We start from the raw sequence: 17,500 nt of genomic DNA on the forward strand, positions 1-17,500 counted from the left end.
TGAGACAGGGTCTCACTATGTAGTTGAGACTGACCTGGAACTCACTATGTAGCCCAGGCTGGTCTCAAACTCACAGCGATCCTCTTGCCTCAGCCTCCCGAGTGCTGGGATTACAGGTGTGTGCCACCAGGCCCGGCTTGTCAGCAGATATTTGACAGGGGTGAAAATAATCAACAAATTTTCACTCAAACCTGGGCGGGCTGAGGCAGTGCTTCGAAGAAAGGTTTTGTGAATGCACGGACTAAAGAGAGGTGGGAAGGCATTCAAGCAGCAAAGGCCATCAAAGGTAGTAGGGAAAGAGGGAACAAAAATCACAAGGAAACAAACAGAAAGTTCTGAAAATAGGAGGCTGAACTATCTGCCTTTCACACACTAATCTTTAGTTCAGGAGTTATTGTCTTTGGTTAAGAAGTTAGTTTATGAAGGAGGAACCTTAGTTAATTAAGCCTGTAGCATCTTCACCAAGAAATAGCTTCTGTAAATTGAGTGTCTATATATCAAGCCCAGAAATTTTGCCTTTGTTTTTATTATAAAGTCAGAAGTTTTAATTCTTTTGAAAAGATTGTCTCCCAACCAAAAGATGCCTATGAATGCAGAAAAACTACTGGAAAAAGTTCTTGTCACAAATGTGATAGAGTTAATTGCCTTGACGTATAAAAATAATTTATGAATTATTACACAAATATTTAACACACCTAAAAAGCCTAGCATATGATGGAATCAGCAGCTGGGGGTGTAGCACAGAAGTAGAGCATTAGCCTAGCAGGTGGTGAGTCCCTGGGTTCTAACCCCAGCACCAGAGAAAGGGTGGGAGGAGCCTTGAAAAATAATAAAACTTTCACAGCTTTTTAAAAAATAGTTAATTTTATTTCAGTCTTTGAACTTTTGCATAATTTCCAAATTTTCTACAATAAGCAAATATATTTGTAATCAGAGAAAACATTTTTAAAAGCTCAAAGTACAGCTGAAATACAGCATTCGGAGGAAAGATGTTGAGGATAAAATATTAATGCTATTTGTGATAAATCACAAAACAAACACAAAAGAGCACCCATTTGCTTTGAAATCTAAAGATGAAATAACAGTAGTTTTATTTCAACAAATAATGGTAGATTGGAAAGTCACTTAGTGGTGAAAATGATGTTTAAGACTAAATTACAGCGGTTGTGCCCTGACAGGATCAATCCCGTCAGGCTCCATCTGGATATGAGACTAACCAGGCTTTACGTGTGTGCAAAGTATTTGTTATTACTTTTGTAGCATGGTTGTTCTTCACTAGATCTACAGTGGGCTTTATAATTCAGTTCTTTTTTAAATGGGTGACCCAATGTGCTCTTTTATAGGAAGTTCATATGAATAGAGGCGTTTGTTTCTGGCAGAAGGAGAAGCAAGATTTTTGTTTTATTTTAATATGCTCTGTGCAGAGGTGAGAGAAGAAACAGACTGGCCTGGTATCTGCCCTATTCCTCTTACCCCCACAGACTGGTCTGGATCCTAGATAAGCAGAGAGAATAAGATGGCAAGGTGAAGGAGCTGTTTTTACCCAGAATACGAGCACTCTGGGCCCATGAAACATGGTGGTGGGGCTCGGGGTGAATGCAAGAGCAGAGCCTGGTGGCTTTTTACAGAAGTGACACCTATACCCCCCTGGCACAGAGCTGGGAGTGCTCATGGTGCACGCCAGCAGAAGTGCCAGTGAGATAAATCCAAAATAAATCCTGTGGAAGGAAGGGCATTGGGTTACTAAGAGATGGAGAGACTGGAGAACTGGCTCCAAAATAAAGCAAGAACCAAATAAGTCTAACAGCAGAAATTACAAAGTCCAGTTAGAACATGGTGGCTGCAGATGCCCCAACACAGACCCTCCACAACCTGGTCACCAGCCCCAACCACCTCTGCTAGAGACACCAGGACCTGTCGCACATCTTTGCACCTCCGTGCCGCTACACAAAGTCTGCTCACCGAGCATTGGTTTGGTCAATCGCAGACCACATGCATGTTCCAGCCACCACTGGTGGGAAAACAAGATCTTTGCCCCACTTCAACTCTGTAGCAACAGTGAGATCCACTCATTGATGGAGCTCCCCTATACCAAGCTGGTGTCTCCACCTGACAGTGGCCAAAACATGGCAGATGTCCACTAAACAACCTCACAGTGGTGTGGACAGAAATGAGAAAATGTGTATGAAGCCCTTGGCACAACACCCGAAACAAAATCTGGGCTCATCGATGCCTACCAAGATCATAAATAGAGTACTTATTATTTCAATTATTATTGTACACATGACCTAGAGTTGGCCAACTGATTAATGCTGACTGAAACGCTGATATCCAAGAAACAGACACAAATTTAGTGCAAAAGCAAGAAGGGAGGGTGGTACTTAATGAAATTCTTTGATTTATAGAGGAATAATTAATAATATCTAATCAATACAGATCTAATTAATAACCAATACTAATAACTATGAGCACTCTGCTCCACAGAATTGGCATGTAGATATCTTTGGATCCTTAGACAAATTGGGAAGAAGAGGTCTTTCGGAGGGAGACTCTTGGACCTCTCTACCATCCTTTCCTCTCTTCCTTGTAACAGATCCCAAGTTTGAGGGGGGCACATTAAGGGGTAATATATCCCAGCCTTCCTTGCAGCTAAGAGTGGTCTTATTGTTATAATTTAGCCAACTGGATACAAGTAGAAGTAGTACAAACACTTCTGGGAAGTCTGTGTAAGGTTTCTGTTTTATGCAGCCAAAATTAGCCATACCTAGCACAGTCTTAGTATTGTCATCTCTATTTAATGCATGCGGGAGCTGGGACTCAGGGGTGTCAAGCCACATATTTGAATGTCACACATCAAAGTAGCAAAGTTTCTGGATTGACAAAGTCATATCCTCTTTTCTCCAGAACCATGCTCTTTCCAACAGCCCATACCATGCTAGCCTGCCTTCAAAAAAAAAAAAAAAAAAAAAAAAAAAAAACAACAACAAAAACCCCCCACGTAATCAGGGTATAACTTGCATACTATAAAATGTACCAGTTTTAAGTGTGTAGTGCACTAAGTTCTCTCAATTGCATATACCCATATAACCACCACCATAATCAAGATAAAGAGCATTTCCATTTCCGTGGAAAGTTCCTACTTTTTGCAATTACCTTTGTCCCTCAGCCTCAGGCAATCACTGACCTGCTTTCTGTCATTGTAGATTAGCTGCACCCATTCTAAGAATTTCATAATAATGGACTCGCTGGATATCTGCTCTTTTGTATCTGTCTTCTTTCATTCAGCATGTTTTGGGGATTGATCCAGCTTCTTTCTGGCATTAATAGTCCATTCATTTGTATCACAGTGTATTCCATTGTACGGATGTACCAGTATAGTTTATCTGTTCTTCTGTTGAGACCAATATATTTGGTCTGTTCCCATTTTAGGACTTCACACTGTGAATATTTTTGTGCAAGTTTTAGTGTATACATTTTCATTCTTCTTGAGTCAACAGTCAGGGGTAGAACTGTTGGTCCAAAATAGGAAAATGTTTAAATTTAAATGTATTTCACAGTGCTTTGCCTTTAAAAAAAAAACTAATCAAAAATTTTTAATTGCAAAGTATTTGGTTTTTTTAGGTGAGGTGCATCCTCTACTCCCTGGGTGACCTGCCTATTGAAGTGTAAAATCCAAAGAGCACATGCACATGTACAAACCTTGTTTAGCTTTTAAATACATTACCTGCATGAGTTTGAACACAAGGTTATGCCTAACCTTAATGGAATTCAGCTTTCTCAGCCATAGCAACGAACATGTCAGCACAGACTGAATGAACATTCCTAATCTGGAAATCTGAAATCCAACATGCTTCAAAATCTGAAACTTGCTGAGGGTCCACCTGATGCCAATAAGTGGAAAATTCCACACCTGACCTCATGTGACGGATCTCAGGCAAAACACAGGCACATTGAAAATGCTGCATAAAATTGCCTTCAGGCTATGTGTGTAAGGCACACACAAAACATACATGAATTTCATGGCTAGACTTCAGTTCTAAACTCCCAAATTGCTCAATGTGTATATTACAATAATCTAAAATGTAAAAAAAAAAAATCTGAAATCTGGAACATTTCTCATTCCTAGTATTTTGGATAAAGGACACTCAAACTGTAGAAATATCTACTTTACCTGTCATTGTTAGGATTAAATAAAATACGATTTGCAGAAATGCCTGGCACATAACATCAGAGTTGCTTATTATCTTGATTTTAGCTTTATGATGAGGGGATTTTACTGGAGAATAAGGCACCTTTTGTACCCTACGACTGAAGAGCTATCTATCATCACATTTTATAAGTTGTAGAAATAAGTCCTTTCAAATGGATTTGCTTCAACAGTTCATATTAGAATTGTTGACACTTCTTGGAGTCATCATAGTCTAGATGGCTATGTGTAACTCAGCAGGTGGGAAGGCTATTGACAACATTAATTGTTTCATAAATAGTGTCAAAATGGGATTCTAACCCCCCCAGCTTAAACCAAGTTACTGAAAAACCAATACTGTGCCATATGTTTATACTTTCCTTGGCACATAAACTAGATATTTTACAGACAGGATGGGTAATAAAAGGCAAGTACTCACTCAAGTCACGTGTTTGATTCTCCATCAAAGAAAAACAGCCATAACCATCCCAGTCCCACTGAAATTTTATCAGAATTAGTTGTAAATCTCAGACATTGGCAACAGCACCTTAAATATAAATGGCTCCAGAACTGAGAAAATCCCTTTTATAGGTGGGTCACAGGTCAAGCAAAACTGCCTATGAACCCTGTTTTCTCACTGGCTTTCAGCAAAGGAGGTAAGTTGAGTGAAAAAATTTGACGTTACCCTTTCCTCTGCTCTTCTGGGAGTGTGAGAATGGCTCCAAGGCTGAGCGTGGCTCTAGGATTTCAAGTTGTGTCTTCTTCATTCCACCTGGTCTCTATGTGTCAGGCAACGATTACATGTGTATGGTCTGCCCCCAGCCCATGGATAGCCATGGCACCTGAGCTGGGCTTGCAGGGAGGTGACATGTCAGTCTCCCAAGGGGCAAAGTACCTATGGCAAGGATTGGAATGGAGTCAAAGAATTGTCCTGAGTGATTCTGTCACTTTGCACCACATTCACTTCTGATAGCTGTTGCACTCTGCCCCCCAGTATATAGACCCAACTCAAATCCAGTGTTTGGCCATAGCCTTTCCAGTCACCACAGATCCACTTGTCCTCTGTCTCCTCCTGGGATGAGATGACTCGATGTCTTCTCTGCATCTGGGTTATGTGTTTTTAGGAAGGAACTCTGGGGCTTCCAGGCTCACATATGAGCTCCCCACTGCTCTTCTGAACAAGGAGACTTCAAATGCACTCACAGAAGCGTGGCCCATGAGACTGAGAAGAGCAGCCCCACGGGAAGCTGGTGGGGGCATTCAGATAAACCCACCATTTCACGGATGAGAAACTGACTCAGAAGCAGAATTCAGTGTAATTGCAAACAGTAAAAAAATTTTTTTTTTCTGGAGGAAGTCAGAAATTGTTAACTTGATCCCTGTGGGAAGTGAAAGCAAGTGAGTGGCTTTTGATTTTTTTTTTTTTTTTTTTTTTCAGTAGGACATAATGTTTGTGCCAGAGAGTAGACTTGAATCCCCCCCTTCTGACCTGGGTGACCTCAGCCTTATTGCTCAGGTTCCCTGTGTCCATTTCCTTATCTATAAAACAGGGATACAGCTGTGTCTTCTTACACAGTTCTTGTATACCTACGGCTATGGTGAGTGTTCTGTAAATATTACCTACTTCTTCTACTTGAATTTCCTAGTCTATCTAGTTTCTTCTTTTCGAGGTCCATCTGTGTTGTCTGTGAAATAGGATCACTGAATTTTCTTTTTGATGCTGTCACTTATGAAATCCTAGTAAGCATGTAAAAAATAAGAGAGGGAGCTAGGGACGTAGCTCAGTGGCAGAGGGTGTGCTTAACAAGTGCAAGGGACTGGGTTCAACTCCCAGCACCAAAAAGAAAAAAAAATAAAAACCTAATTGTCTCAATATTTGTCCAGAGATGCTCAACAGAGTGAGGGGTTGGGGGAATGGAATAGGCAAACATTCCTGTTTTCTGGGGTCACATAGTGGAAACCAAACAGGAAGGGGGTGGGTACCCATGCCTCAGGGTCGTGTATCTTGCTGTCCCATGTGGCTATGCCTCTGCTGATCTCACTGGCTGCTGTAGCGATGGGCTGGCTAGAAGAAGTACCTCTGAGGGTCATTAGTCCGCAAGGGATTCATCCTGGAAGAAATCTGGCCTTCTCCCCCACTGGCTCTGACTTTGACAGCTGAGACTCTTTTTCCTCTAACTTACATTTTAATTAAGAAATTCACCCTTCGGTGAAAACTGCAAAGTTCTTGTACTTAAGAATCAATAAAATGTGCACAGTGGAAAATGAAATTAATAATAGACAAACTGTCTATTTTGAGTGCAATTATTTATTCATCAAAGAAAACCAGCTGCTTAAAACCATAGTCCATCATGAACGCACAAGACATTTCCAGTTCTATTCTGTTGTTAAAAGTCCCTTCTATCGCTCTGTCTGCTGTTAAATATAAAAAGCAGGAAGGTTCATTCTCTACCTGCATACATTTTAAATAAGAATTTCAACATTATCTTGTCCATTTAAAATAATTGTATGAAAATGTGAAGAAATATGATCTTGTAAAAGCTGCAGTCTGACGCACCCAGGGAACGAGCGAGAAAGAGCAAAGCCGCTATTATTTAAAATTCATGGAGACCATGGCAAGATTGATCGCATGAGCTCCCTTTCTGGGACAGTCCTGGAGCCTGGAGGCAAGAGGCTGAGGCCAGGCAGGGGGCTCAGCCAGGGTCCCAGGAGGGCCTGCCAGCCCAGACAGAGGCAGGACAGTGGCAGGTCTTGGAGTTCTGGTACTGCAGGGATCCCATCAGGTTGGTCATGGGGAAGGACCGATATCTCTGCTCAGGGTTTGGGAAAGTCCAAGCCCAAGTCATGATCGAAGGAGGGAGAAGTTGGGGTGTGTAGCAGAGGATGAGGGCTGAAGAGAACAGGAAGGAAGGGGATGTAGCCATCCTTGCTTGGGACTTCAGCCGGTGTTTGAGTGATTTACCACCAGCCGTTACCACCAGCTCCTAGAGGGGAAAAGTAGCTGGGAATAGAAACCATTTCCCCCACTGCTGTCTATACCTCCCAATTGGCCCCTGCAATTGATGCCCAAAGGGGACTTGGACTGAACCAGCACTTTTGGGTTCAGTTATACTGTTTTCTGTGTTATTTTATTAGTTGTCTGTTACTACTGAAGTACTACAAAATCAGGGCTTAATAAAACGCACATTTTGCTTGTAGTTTTGCAGTTCAAAGTCTGCAGTGTACCTCATTAAGATGAAGTACAAGTGTTGATGGGCTGAAATCCTCCTGAAAGCCTGGGGAGCATCCATTTCCTTGCCTTTTCCAGCTACTTGACTAAAGGATTCTGGCAATCCTTGTCTTGCAGTTCTCATCCTCCCTCTTCGCAGCCAGTGTGAAGGGTGGGGTTTTTCTTACTTTCAGGCACCAACTCTCTGCCTCCCTCTCTTCCTTGTAAGGTTTTTGCTGTTGTATTGTTTTTGTTTTTGAGATGGGGATTTGCTATGTAGTACAGTCTAGCCTTGAACACACTATCTAGCCCAGGCTGGCCTCAGACTTAGAGTAATCTTCCTTCCTCCATCTCTTAATTGCCCTTAAAAAAACTACTTTTTTCCATACTGGGGATTGAACCCAGGGATGCATAACCAGAGATCTATATCCTCAGCCTTTTAAATTTTTGAGACAAGGCCTTGCTAAGTTTCCCAGGCTGGGGCTCAAACCTGTGATCTTCCTACCTCAGCCTCTGGAGTAGCTGGGATTACAGGTGTGTGACGACTTGCGCGGCTTTCTATAAGGACTCAGAATCACAAGGATAATCCAGGATGATTGCTCTATCTCAGTACCCTTAAGTCCATCTGTAAAGTTCCTTCTGCTGTTTAAGGTAACATATTCATCAGTTTTGAGGATCAGGATATGAATGTTTTCGGGTCATTATTCTGCTTATACAATGACTTTGGAGAAGTCACTTGACCTTTCTGGATTTCAGTTTCTTCACCTTTAAAGTGGAACAGTCCTATCTACTCTGTGGTATTTTTATGAGGATCCAAGGAGATAAAGCAATATGCTGTGTAATCTGATACAATGCTTACCAAGAAAAGGTATTTTTGATATAGTTAAAGAAACAGCCACAGAGTCTTTGCAGAGCAGGGAATACACAGCTGAATTCTGCTGGACTGAATTTTAAACTTTTGCTTTACCCAGACCAATTTTGTGTTTGCAGGCCACATGCTTCTTTCTCTGCCTAAAACCTCAGGCTTGGGGTATACTGAATTCTAGGGGGCCCTGTGTATGCATCTGGAATCAGGGTGTCTTCATACATGCCCTCTGTTGATTCCCAGCCAGAGTTTAGGGCGGAGCTGGCCTCCAGTGTCTACAGAAAAGAAGAGTAGAGGACCCCAAGGGTCCACAAAGCAAGCACATGACACTACTGCCAAGGAGAAGATAGTGGCCGGCAGGAAGAGCCCTGGACTGGAGGCCCACACACACCAGCTCTGCTGTTCAGACTGGTTGTTCCTGGACATGGCCTCTGCCTTCCTACTTACCCACTTTTGGTATCATGTTGAGGGTGGAGAGTGAGCCCCGTCGTGGGCATTAGCATCTCCAAGATTCTGTTTGGCTGATGAAGTTATTGGAGCTTAGTTTCAACAAGAGCTTGGTTAATCAAGGTGCAGATTATGGTTCAATGAATCCCAAAGTCTATCATTACTGAAGGTCCAGGCATCTGGAGCTAAAAGTAGACTCTAATGCATTCATCTATCCAGGGTTTCTCAAAGTGTGCCATGGACGCCCCCTGTCCTCCAATTCAAGTCACCATAGACTCACCTTGGCGTGGTTAAAATACAGATTCCTGAGCTTATCACCTTCCCTAGGCAGACATCCAGAAATCCGCATTTGAACAACAAACTTTCCAGAGACTCTGATATGCTTTCAAATTTGGATAGTGCAGCTCTGACCACAGGATGAGCTCATGAAAATAGAGCTTGCTATAATTTCATTTGAACATTCCTGCTTTGCTCTTTGGCCACTGAAAGCTTCTGTTGTCCACTTCCCCAGTCCTCTTTCCCAGGACTGTACTCAACATTGACTTTCCCAACCCTGCCCCACGGCAATCTCACCAAGGCTGAGTGTCCTACCAGGAAGGAAATCCACCTATGAGAAAGCAGCTCTCAGAATGAGGAATTTCCACAGGGGAAAAGGACTGAGAAGAGGCCAGGACACTCAGTGTGCCCACCTCCATATTTCCTCCTTACAGGTCAGCTGCCACCTGTCTCTAGCATGCCTGCGGCTGCCCTGGAGTAACTCATGCCCTCCCTATCTTTTCTTTTAAACTGTCATTTGTACAGCCTATTAACCTTTAACTTTATGACTACCCAAAGATGAAATACTGGCAACATTTAAGGCTGAGAATACTCCAGACCTACCTTCTTAGTTTGCAACAGGGGTGAAGCACTTTCTCTTAAATCGGTCATTTTTAATATCAGTCACAGAGACACTACCCAGAGAGTGTATTTTTGGCTCCACACAGCGAGCTGATTCATAATAAATGTGGCTGTGCTGGATCCTACCTCCACACCTCCCCTAAGTACAGCATTCCTTCCCTTATTCTTGGGATGAAACATTCTAAGATTACACCATCACTTATGGAATACTAACCAAGGGTGATATCTGATGCATAAATGCAATCTTCCTAAAGACCCTGAAAAACTATGCATATTTACCCCTACTCCAGATGAGGAAACTGAAGCCCCAAGAGGTTAAACACTTTGACTAAGGTGACCCAGTTAGTGTGTGATGGGTCTAGGATTGAACTGTAATTCTGTTTGAGGCCAACCTCTGTGCAGATCAGTCTCAATCACCTAAGTTCATCTTTGTCCACATGACCAAACCCGAACTCAGAGTGACAGTTGATGTCCCAGTGTTACAAGGATGTCCAAGGAATGTAACACCCTCAGCGAGTAGATGCCCTCTGATGTGTAGGTGGGGTGCGGCAGAAGTTTGAGATCCCCATCTGTACATCGTTTAAGGGTGATCAACCATCCCAATTTGCTTTGATGTCCCAGTGTTAGCACTGAAAGTTCCAGGCAGACAGGGACAGCTGGTCATTCTACTTAACCAGCAACATGCTGAGTTGGGGGCTCCCAGCTGTGAAGGGAGGACTAGCTGCCAGCTTCAGCCTGGTACTGATCCACACAAGATGATGCTAGGACCTTATGGGGCTGGTTTCCAGGGAAGCTAGGTAACCCAAGGCTGGACAGGGCACCCTGAATGAAGGCCTGGGTACCCAGGATCCAGCAGGGCATTGGTGTGAAAGGCACATACGAACCTATCTCTTTGCCCTGCTTTCTTGTTCTGTCTTACCCTGATTATCCTCCTGACATATTATAGATTTACACAGCATGTCTGCTCCATTGTCATCACTAACATGGAAGGTTGTTGTTGGTGGTGGCGGTGGGGGTATCTGTTTGCTCCACTGCTGTATTTTTGCTACCTGGAAGAGTGTCTGGCACTTAAGTAGGAGGATCACTATTTGATGAATGAATGAATGAATGAGCAAGAACCTTGGCTGACCATCGCTGTTGAAGAAGAATACTACATGGCTACCCAATTCAAGGCTGAGCTGCTGAGCTGCTTAGTCCAGAATGATCATGCACTATCCCACTGCTTGCAGAACCTGTTCTCCATTGATGCCACCTTGTGGCCTTCATTCTTTGTGACACTCTATCCCGTAGGACACAAATTTCTGATGCTGAATCTGAGCTGTGTCCCTCTTGGATCTAAGCAACCTACTTTGCAGCTTCAGACCTGAGAATATGACCAGTCAGGCATTTTCCATCTAGAGCTAGCAGTCTGGGGTGCCTGGAATGACCATTCATGTGTCCATCCCTGTGTATGTTAGTTTGCAACAGAGCCGTCTTCCATTCACGCCCACATACCTTGCTGATTATGATGCACTGCCTGGCTCCAGGGTTCTTATTCACACAGTGTAAGTAGTGGGCAGCCTCTCAGGACATCTTAGAAGAACTCAGAACGTGTCAGGGACAGACACACTAGCTCGAATCTAAGGCAGGCATGAGGCCCAACTGTGACGTTTGTAACTTTTTAACATTTACGTAAAAGTTTCTCTCTTGTTTGGGTCCCATTTTATGGTTAGTCTAAGGCCAGTTTGAAAGATAATATATTGTGACTGTTATATTATTTATTTTCAAGCCAACTTATTGATTATTGCGTGCTGAAAATGACAAATGGTGTCTGTGCAAGGCACGGTCAGCAGGTTCTATTAAAGAAATGATAGTATTGCTCATGGATTGTTAAAAGGTTCAGTTTAGATTCTTTATAGGTTTATATCCATCACTATTTAATGACCAAATGATGAAAAATATGAGCTGTGGGGACAATTTTTTTTCTGAGGGAGTTTTATGTTTAAGCAGTTAGCAAAATAAGATACTCCATTTTCGTGGGAGAGTGGGGTGATGGTGAGGGAAATGCAGTAAGATTTGATTTCTCCAGATTTAATAAATTGTAGTAATTAATGTTGCAGATGTTTAACCAAGCAGAGGACGCTGAGAGAGCAGAGTGCTGCCATGCCAAGAGAATCCAGCATCCAGCACCCTCACTGGGGTGGTTCCCATTGATTTCAACACCAGATGTTAGCCATGCACAGCCTGTGGCTTGGGGTTGGGGATCTGGGGATCATGCTAGGACTGGGAGGCCTAAACTCATGCACATAAACTCATGGCCTTGATTCTGCGAAGTTGGAGTCCCCAAACCAAGGGAGGGAGGCTGGTGATTGGGCTCTCTCTGAGGTGCTTAAGGAGGTTGCTGTGGGAGACTGGGCATCCCAGGGCCTGGAGGTGCAGCTGTGACACTCACTATGCTGAGCAAAGAGAGCAAGACTTTACACCTGTGACACGGGGACTGCCACGTCTCAGTCCATCATCCTGAACTCCTCAGTCACGTTTCTGCGGTGGGAAGGGAATGGAGCAGGCCAGGCTGAGGACCCCTGGTGCCATTTCTCTGGGTGTCAAAGAGGACAATTCTCAGGAGGCCCAGACCAGAAAGTAAGGTGTGGGCACTCAAGCCTCCCTGGAGAAGCACCCGTGGTGGCACCCTCCCTCCATTGGATGGTGATCCTAAGAAGTCTCTGCTTGGAGACCCCAGGAGTGTCCTCTCCCTGAGGTGCTCAAGGGGTGTACCACAGAGCCCTGTCCTCCAGGGATACTGAGTCTGGCCCCAATGGCAGGTGCTAAACCCTGAGTCATTTTGGGTCTGTTAAGCTATCTCAACTAATAATCACATGAAATTGGCCCAGTTTTGTGCAGAATGCCTGCATTACCTGCAGTCCTCTTAGAAACAATTTAAAACCAGTTCAATAAAGATAAAAGAATGCAGAAGGGATTGGCTTCAGGCAAAGAGGACCAGGATGAAGATCACCACTGCTCTCTATCTAGATTTTTTTTTTGAATATCTAATTTGTGCTTGCAAGGCAGGCCCAGCACTACTGAGCTAAATCCCTGGCCCACCCTATCTAGATTTTTTTATCTGGAATCTGCTGTTCTGACTTGGTTGACAAGAACCAATCCTTACCCCTCACCTCCAAGACAAAATTAAAGACCCGTGATTGGTCCCACTTAGGTCATGTGACTGCTTTTCACCCAATCATAGGGGCTAAGCAAATGAGACCTTCTGATTGGTCATCCTCTTACTCAGGGGTTTGAGCAACCAACATCAGTGGTCGGTGCATCACTGAGCTTTCTATTGAAAACTGATGTGTTCTCACCTTGAGACTTCTGCTGAAGGAGAAAGTGGAGGAATTACCTGACTTTTCCTCTAAAACATTTTGTGAGAAGGAGGCCTGCACAGAGATTCTCAGCTGTGCAACCCTGTGCAAGGCCCTCAACCTCTCTAATCTTCAAATTGTGCAGCTCTTTGTTCAGCGGGCTAATCCCATGGTCCTGAGAAGTTATGGACATCACTTAGAAGGCCTATGTGGAAGGGCGTGGCATGGTAGAAAGAGATGCAGGGAAGAAAGAGTACCACTTCTGTGCACAAGACCCCCTGCAGGGACAGACTGCCACATGTGCCTCCCTGAGAAAGGCCATCACCGCTGTCATTTGACAGCAGGTCAGATCATCTACTCCTTAGCATCATTACTCAGGCAGCCTTGCTGAGCTTCAGGAAGGGTTGCCACGTGAGGACGTGAGGGGCTTCCAGGGAGGGCCCATTCTTAACGAGACTGCGGTTATTTCAAATTCCACACCTGGAACTGCACCACTTACACTAACCATGCTGCTTTCTTTCTAATCTAAAAAAGATGCTTTTCGGCAAGAACAAAATGACTTGTTGAAAATAGTTTGGGCTTTGAAGGTAGCCCAGAATCAGAAATTCTAGGTCTGCTCCTATTAGTTCTGTGGCCTCAGGTTGATTGTTTACATCTAAGAACTTCAGCTACCTGAGCAGCAAAATGGGTACAATACTTCCCGCCTCCCAGGGAAGCTGTGAGCATTAAGAGAAATGGGAAACTACTTCCCACGTTGTCTGGTACATCGTGGGTGCCTAGTAAACATAGCTCCTTTTCTCGAAAGTGTGAATAAGTGAAAATAGAGCAAGCAGCACTTGCTGGTTTGCATTTAGATTACAGTTACTCCAAAAGACCTTTCCCAGTGGAGCGTGAAGAGTCGATGTTATGAAGCCATACTTTGGCACAAAATTCTACCCTCTTCTCTTCTGTCAACTAAAAGATGCCAACATTCCAGGGAAGACCTCAGCCCCTTTATTATATTAGTTTCCTAGAGCTACCATTACAATTGGATGACATTAAAAAAAAAAACACAGAAATTGATTCTCACTTCCAGAGACCAGAAGTCTGCGATCAAGGTCTCAGCAGGGTGGGCGTCCTTTGGAGGGCCAAAGGGCAAATTTATGTGACGCTTGTCTCCTAAATTCTGGCGGTTTGGGGCAACTTCCTTGGCTTGTAGTTGCATCAGTCCAATCTGACCTCATTTCCATAGGGCCATATTTTCTATGTGTATCTTCGTGTTCTGTGTTCTCCTAAGGATAGAGTCAATGGGTTGAAGGCCAATTGACTCCAGTATGATGTCATTTATTTATTTATTTATTTATGGCTGTGCTTGGGTTAAGCCCAAAGCCTACACACTCACCAACATTCCTGGCCCTTTTATTTATTTATTTATTTTTATTCTGAGATACTATCTCTGAGATACCATCCACCCAGGGTGGGATTGAATTTTTGATACTCCTGCTTTAGCCTCCTGAGTAGCTGGAATTTTAGGTATGTGCCATTGGGCCCAGCATGACCCCATCTTCCCCAAATATATCTGGCAAAGACCCCTTTCTTTAATCTCCAAATAAAGTCACATTCTGATATCCTAGTGGGCATGAATTGGGGTAGGTACCAATCAACTCACCATACCTGTCATTGGTGGGAGAGGAAAGGATCAAAGAAAAGGACCCATAAAGGCAGAACTGGAAGTCTTGAGTGGTACAGGCAAAGTCGCTGGCTTCAATTTTTTCCTAGGTCTATTTTTAAAATGACTGCCTCTGAAGACATTTTGATCCTCTGAAAAAGAATGTGTTCCACCTTGAGGATATGCCAAGTCTTTCTCATCCAAGGAAAAATAATGGTTAGAAAACTTCCCTCCCTCCCTCCCTCCCTCCCTTGTTTCTATGCCCTTTCCCCACTTCCCACATCACTATCCAGACATTGTAAGCATCACAAGCAACAAAACAAATCCTGCTTGGGGGTGGTTTTATTGCTGAGAGCAAAGCCTACTCCCACTAGTTTGAGTAATAGAGGATTTGCTAGGACACAGGGAAATCCCCAGAACCCATCGTCGATGTAAGTTTGAGACCATCCTGTACTTCATAGTGAGTACCAGGTCAGTCTCAACTACATAGTGAGACCCTGCCGCAAAAAACAAAAAACAAAAAAAACAACAACAAAAAAAAATGACCTTCGTCATGACAGCCTAGAGCCAGGAAGGGAGGCTCTCTGGAGACTCTTGGCCCCACTTCTGTAGATCCAGCTGGGACAGCCTGTGTTCCAGATTCTCCTTGGATGCCTCTGTTTTCTGTGCATATGAGAGAAAGAAATCCTACAATGCCTCTAAGCTCTGAAGGGGTTGACACAGCCAGAGGTGTGGAATAGAGTTTCTGATTGGTTCATCCCAGCCAATAGAGCAATGTGTCCTGGGTCAGGCATTCAACCCATATCCAATCAGGAGTGCCACCTATAAATTGTGGGAAAACACTGTGAATGTTAAAAAAAAATACAGTAAAAGACACATTGTCATTCATCCCCCTCAGAATACTTCCTCTCACTTCTGACACACTTACCTCATTGTTTTTGCCACTTTCTGAAGCAGTTCTGGAAGTTCTCTTCCATGTCTTTACCAGGTGCGGTCAAATATACAGTGATTACTGCTGCCATCTGCCACCCAATGGAAAGCCGGGCTTGAGAAAACATTATGTGCGTCCCCACCCACCTTGCTCACTGGATCTGGCACTGTGTGACTTCGGCTCTTCCTCAAAGTCAGAATGACCACAAAGGTAAACACTTTGAACAGATTTAGCACATGAAGGCAACCATAACAGCACAACTAAAGACACAAAAAGGGCTTCCAGAACTGCTTCAGAAAGTGGCAAAGATGATGGAATAAAGTATGTGTGAAGTGAAGCAGGTATTTTTGAGTCAGATCAATGGCAAGGAGTTGTTTACTGTAATTTTTCGTTGTTGTTGTTGTTTTTTGTTTTTTGAGACAGAGCCTCACTATGTAGTTGAGACTGATCTGGAACTCATTATGTAGCCCAGGCTGGTCTCTAATTCAAGGCAATCCTCCTGCCTCAGCCTCCCAAGTTCTGGGATTACAGGCATGCGCCAACATGCTCGAATCTTACTGTAATATTTTTAAAACTTTAAGCACACTGTATTTTTGCATCACACCTCCATATAGTGCAAAGGCGGCTGCAGGGTCTGTCCCTTGGAGGTGCAGGCAGGCAGTCCTGCAGAGGATTAAGCTGTTGAGCACCCTAGAAATCCTTTTCAACCACCTTAGAATAGATCCCTCATCTGGAGACACCCTAGGGTGGTCATCTTACGCATGAAATCCCGCATTACTATCTTGTGGCTCCTTTTTCTACCAAAACTCCTTAGTCAGTTACTTGAAACAAGTGTTCACTCCCCTAAATGAAAACACTGACTCTATGGTCTATGTTTGTAGATATGAGTTTATCTAGTCCTCTATATGTTTATTCTCAGTGATGTGCTACTTCCTGTGAGAGAAGTCTGCGGAGTCAAAACGGTGGATTCATTTATGTGTGATTATCTGCAAGACTGAACCGAATTCAAGACTTGCCCCCGGAGTAATGGCAGCCACACCCCTCTTGAGTTCTCCATAGCTGGAGGAGGCTGAAAGCCAGGATGAGGGAGGAGCTGAGAAAGGCCCTGAGCTTCTTCACCTCCTATACAAGCCCTTCCGGCAATAGTGGCATGAGTCCCTGGGACACAGAGCCAGTGGAAACTGAACAGATGTCCACTTAGTGCAACCAATGGTGACAGATCAGCGCTACAGAGGATTAGCTGGCCCTCTCTCGGCCCACTTGGGCTATCCCTATTGATTCAGTGAACCTTCCAATTGTCACATTTCTACTCCATTTGGTAGGCAGTTGGGATACTCAGGTGGACCCTTGAGATCCCCTATTGAGTGGTGCCCTCTGTAATTTACCTCTTTGCTTAAATTAGTAGCACCTTTCTAAGTTTATTGCTGTGTCAGTTATGTTAGGGTTTCTTTGTAATTGGCTTACAGGGGTGTAATAGGGTTTTGTTTTGTTTCAGAGTACTGGGGAATAAACAACCCAGGGCCTCTAGGTAAGTGTTTCACCACTGAGCTACAGCCCTAGCCAGCCCTGTAGGCTTTTGAGTGAAAGGGCGTCAGTATGATAACTGGCAAATTCTTATGGTACTACTTATGATACCAACTTCCCAGCTTTGGCTCTCCTGCTTCTTGTCTGCAGGTCAGCATCCTGTCAGTATAATGAAATACTTGAGATAAATACCTTCTAAAAGAAAAGGTTTGTCTTGGATCACAGTTTTGGAGCTTCTGTTCCATGATCAATTGACGCCATTGTTTTGGGCCTGTGATGAGATAGAACGTGATGGACTAGAGCACAGAGTGGAGCAGAACCTCTCACTTCACGGTCAAGAAGGGAAAGATGAAAGAAAGGGGCACAATCCCAGTGGCCTAAGGACCCGCCGTGCCCCATCTCTTACAGATTCTACAACGTCCTAGGACTGCCATTCTGGATATTGCCAATCAACTG

The 17,500-nt window shown here is 43.8% G+C and overlaps 1 protein-coding gene across 1 annotated transcript in view; it reads right to left on the reverse strand.

Annotated features, from left to right (window-relative positions):
* Positions 1-14,145, reverse strand: part of Hmx3 (H6 family homeobox 3) — a 31,952-nt gene extending 17,807 nt beyond the window's left edge. Inside the window, exon 1 of the mRNA XM_033761233.1 lies at positions 14,011-14,145. Coding sequence (XP_033617124.1) covers positions 14,011-14,145 — 135 coding nt within the window. The remainder of the gene's footprint in view (positions 1-14,010) is intronic.
* Between the last annotated feature and the right edge of the window lie 3,355 nt (positions 14,146-17,500).

Source organism: Fukomys damarensis, unplaced genomic scaffold, assembly GCF_012274545.1.
Source record: "Fukomys damarensis isolate Sample0158 unplaced genomic scaffold, DMR_v1.0_HiC HiC_scaffold_8, whole genome shotgun sequence".
Classification (NCBI taxonomy): Eukaryota; Metazoa; Chordata; class Mammalia; order Rodentia; family Bathyergidae; genus Fukomys; species Fukomys damarensis.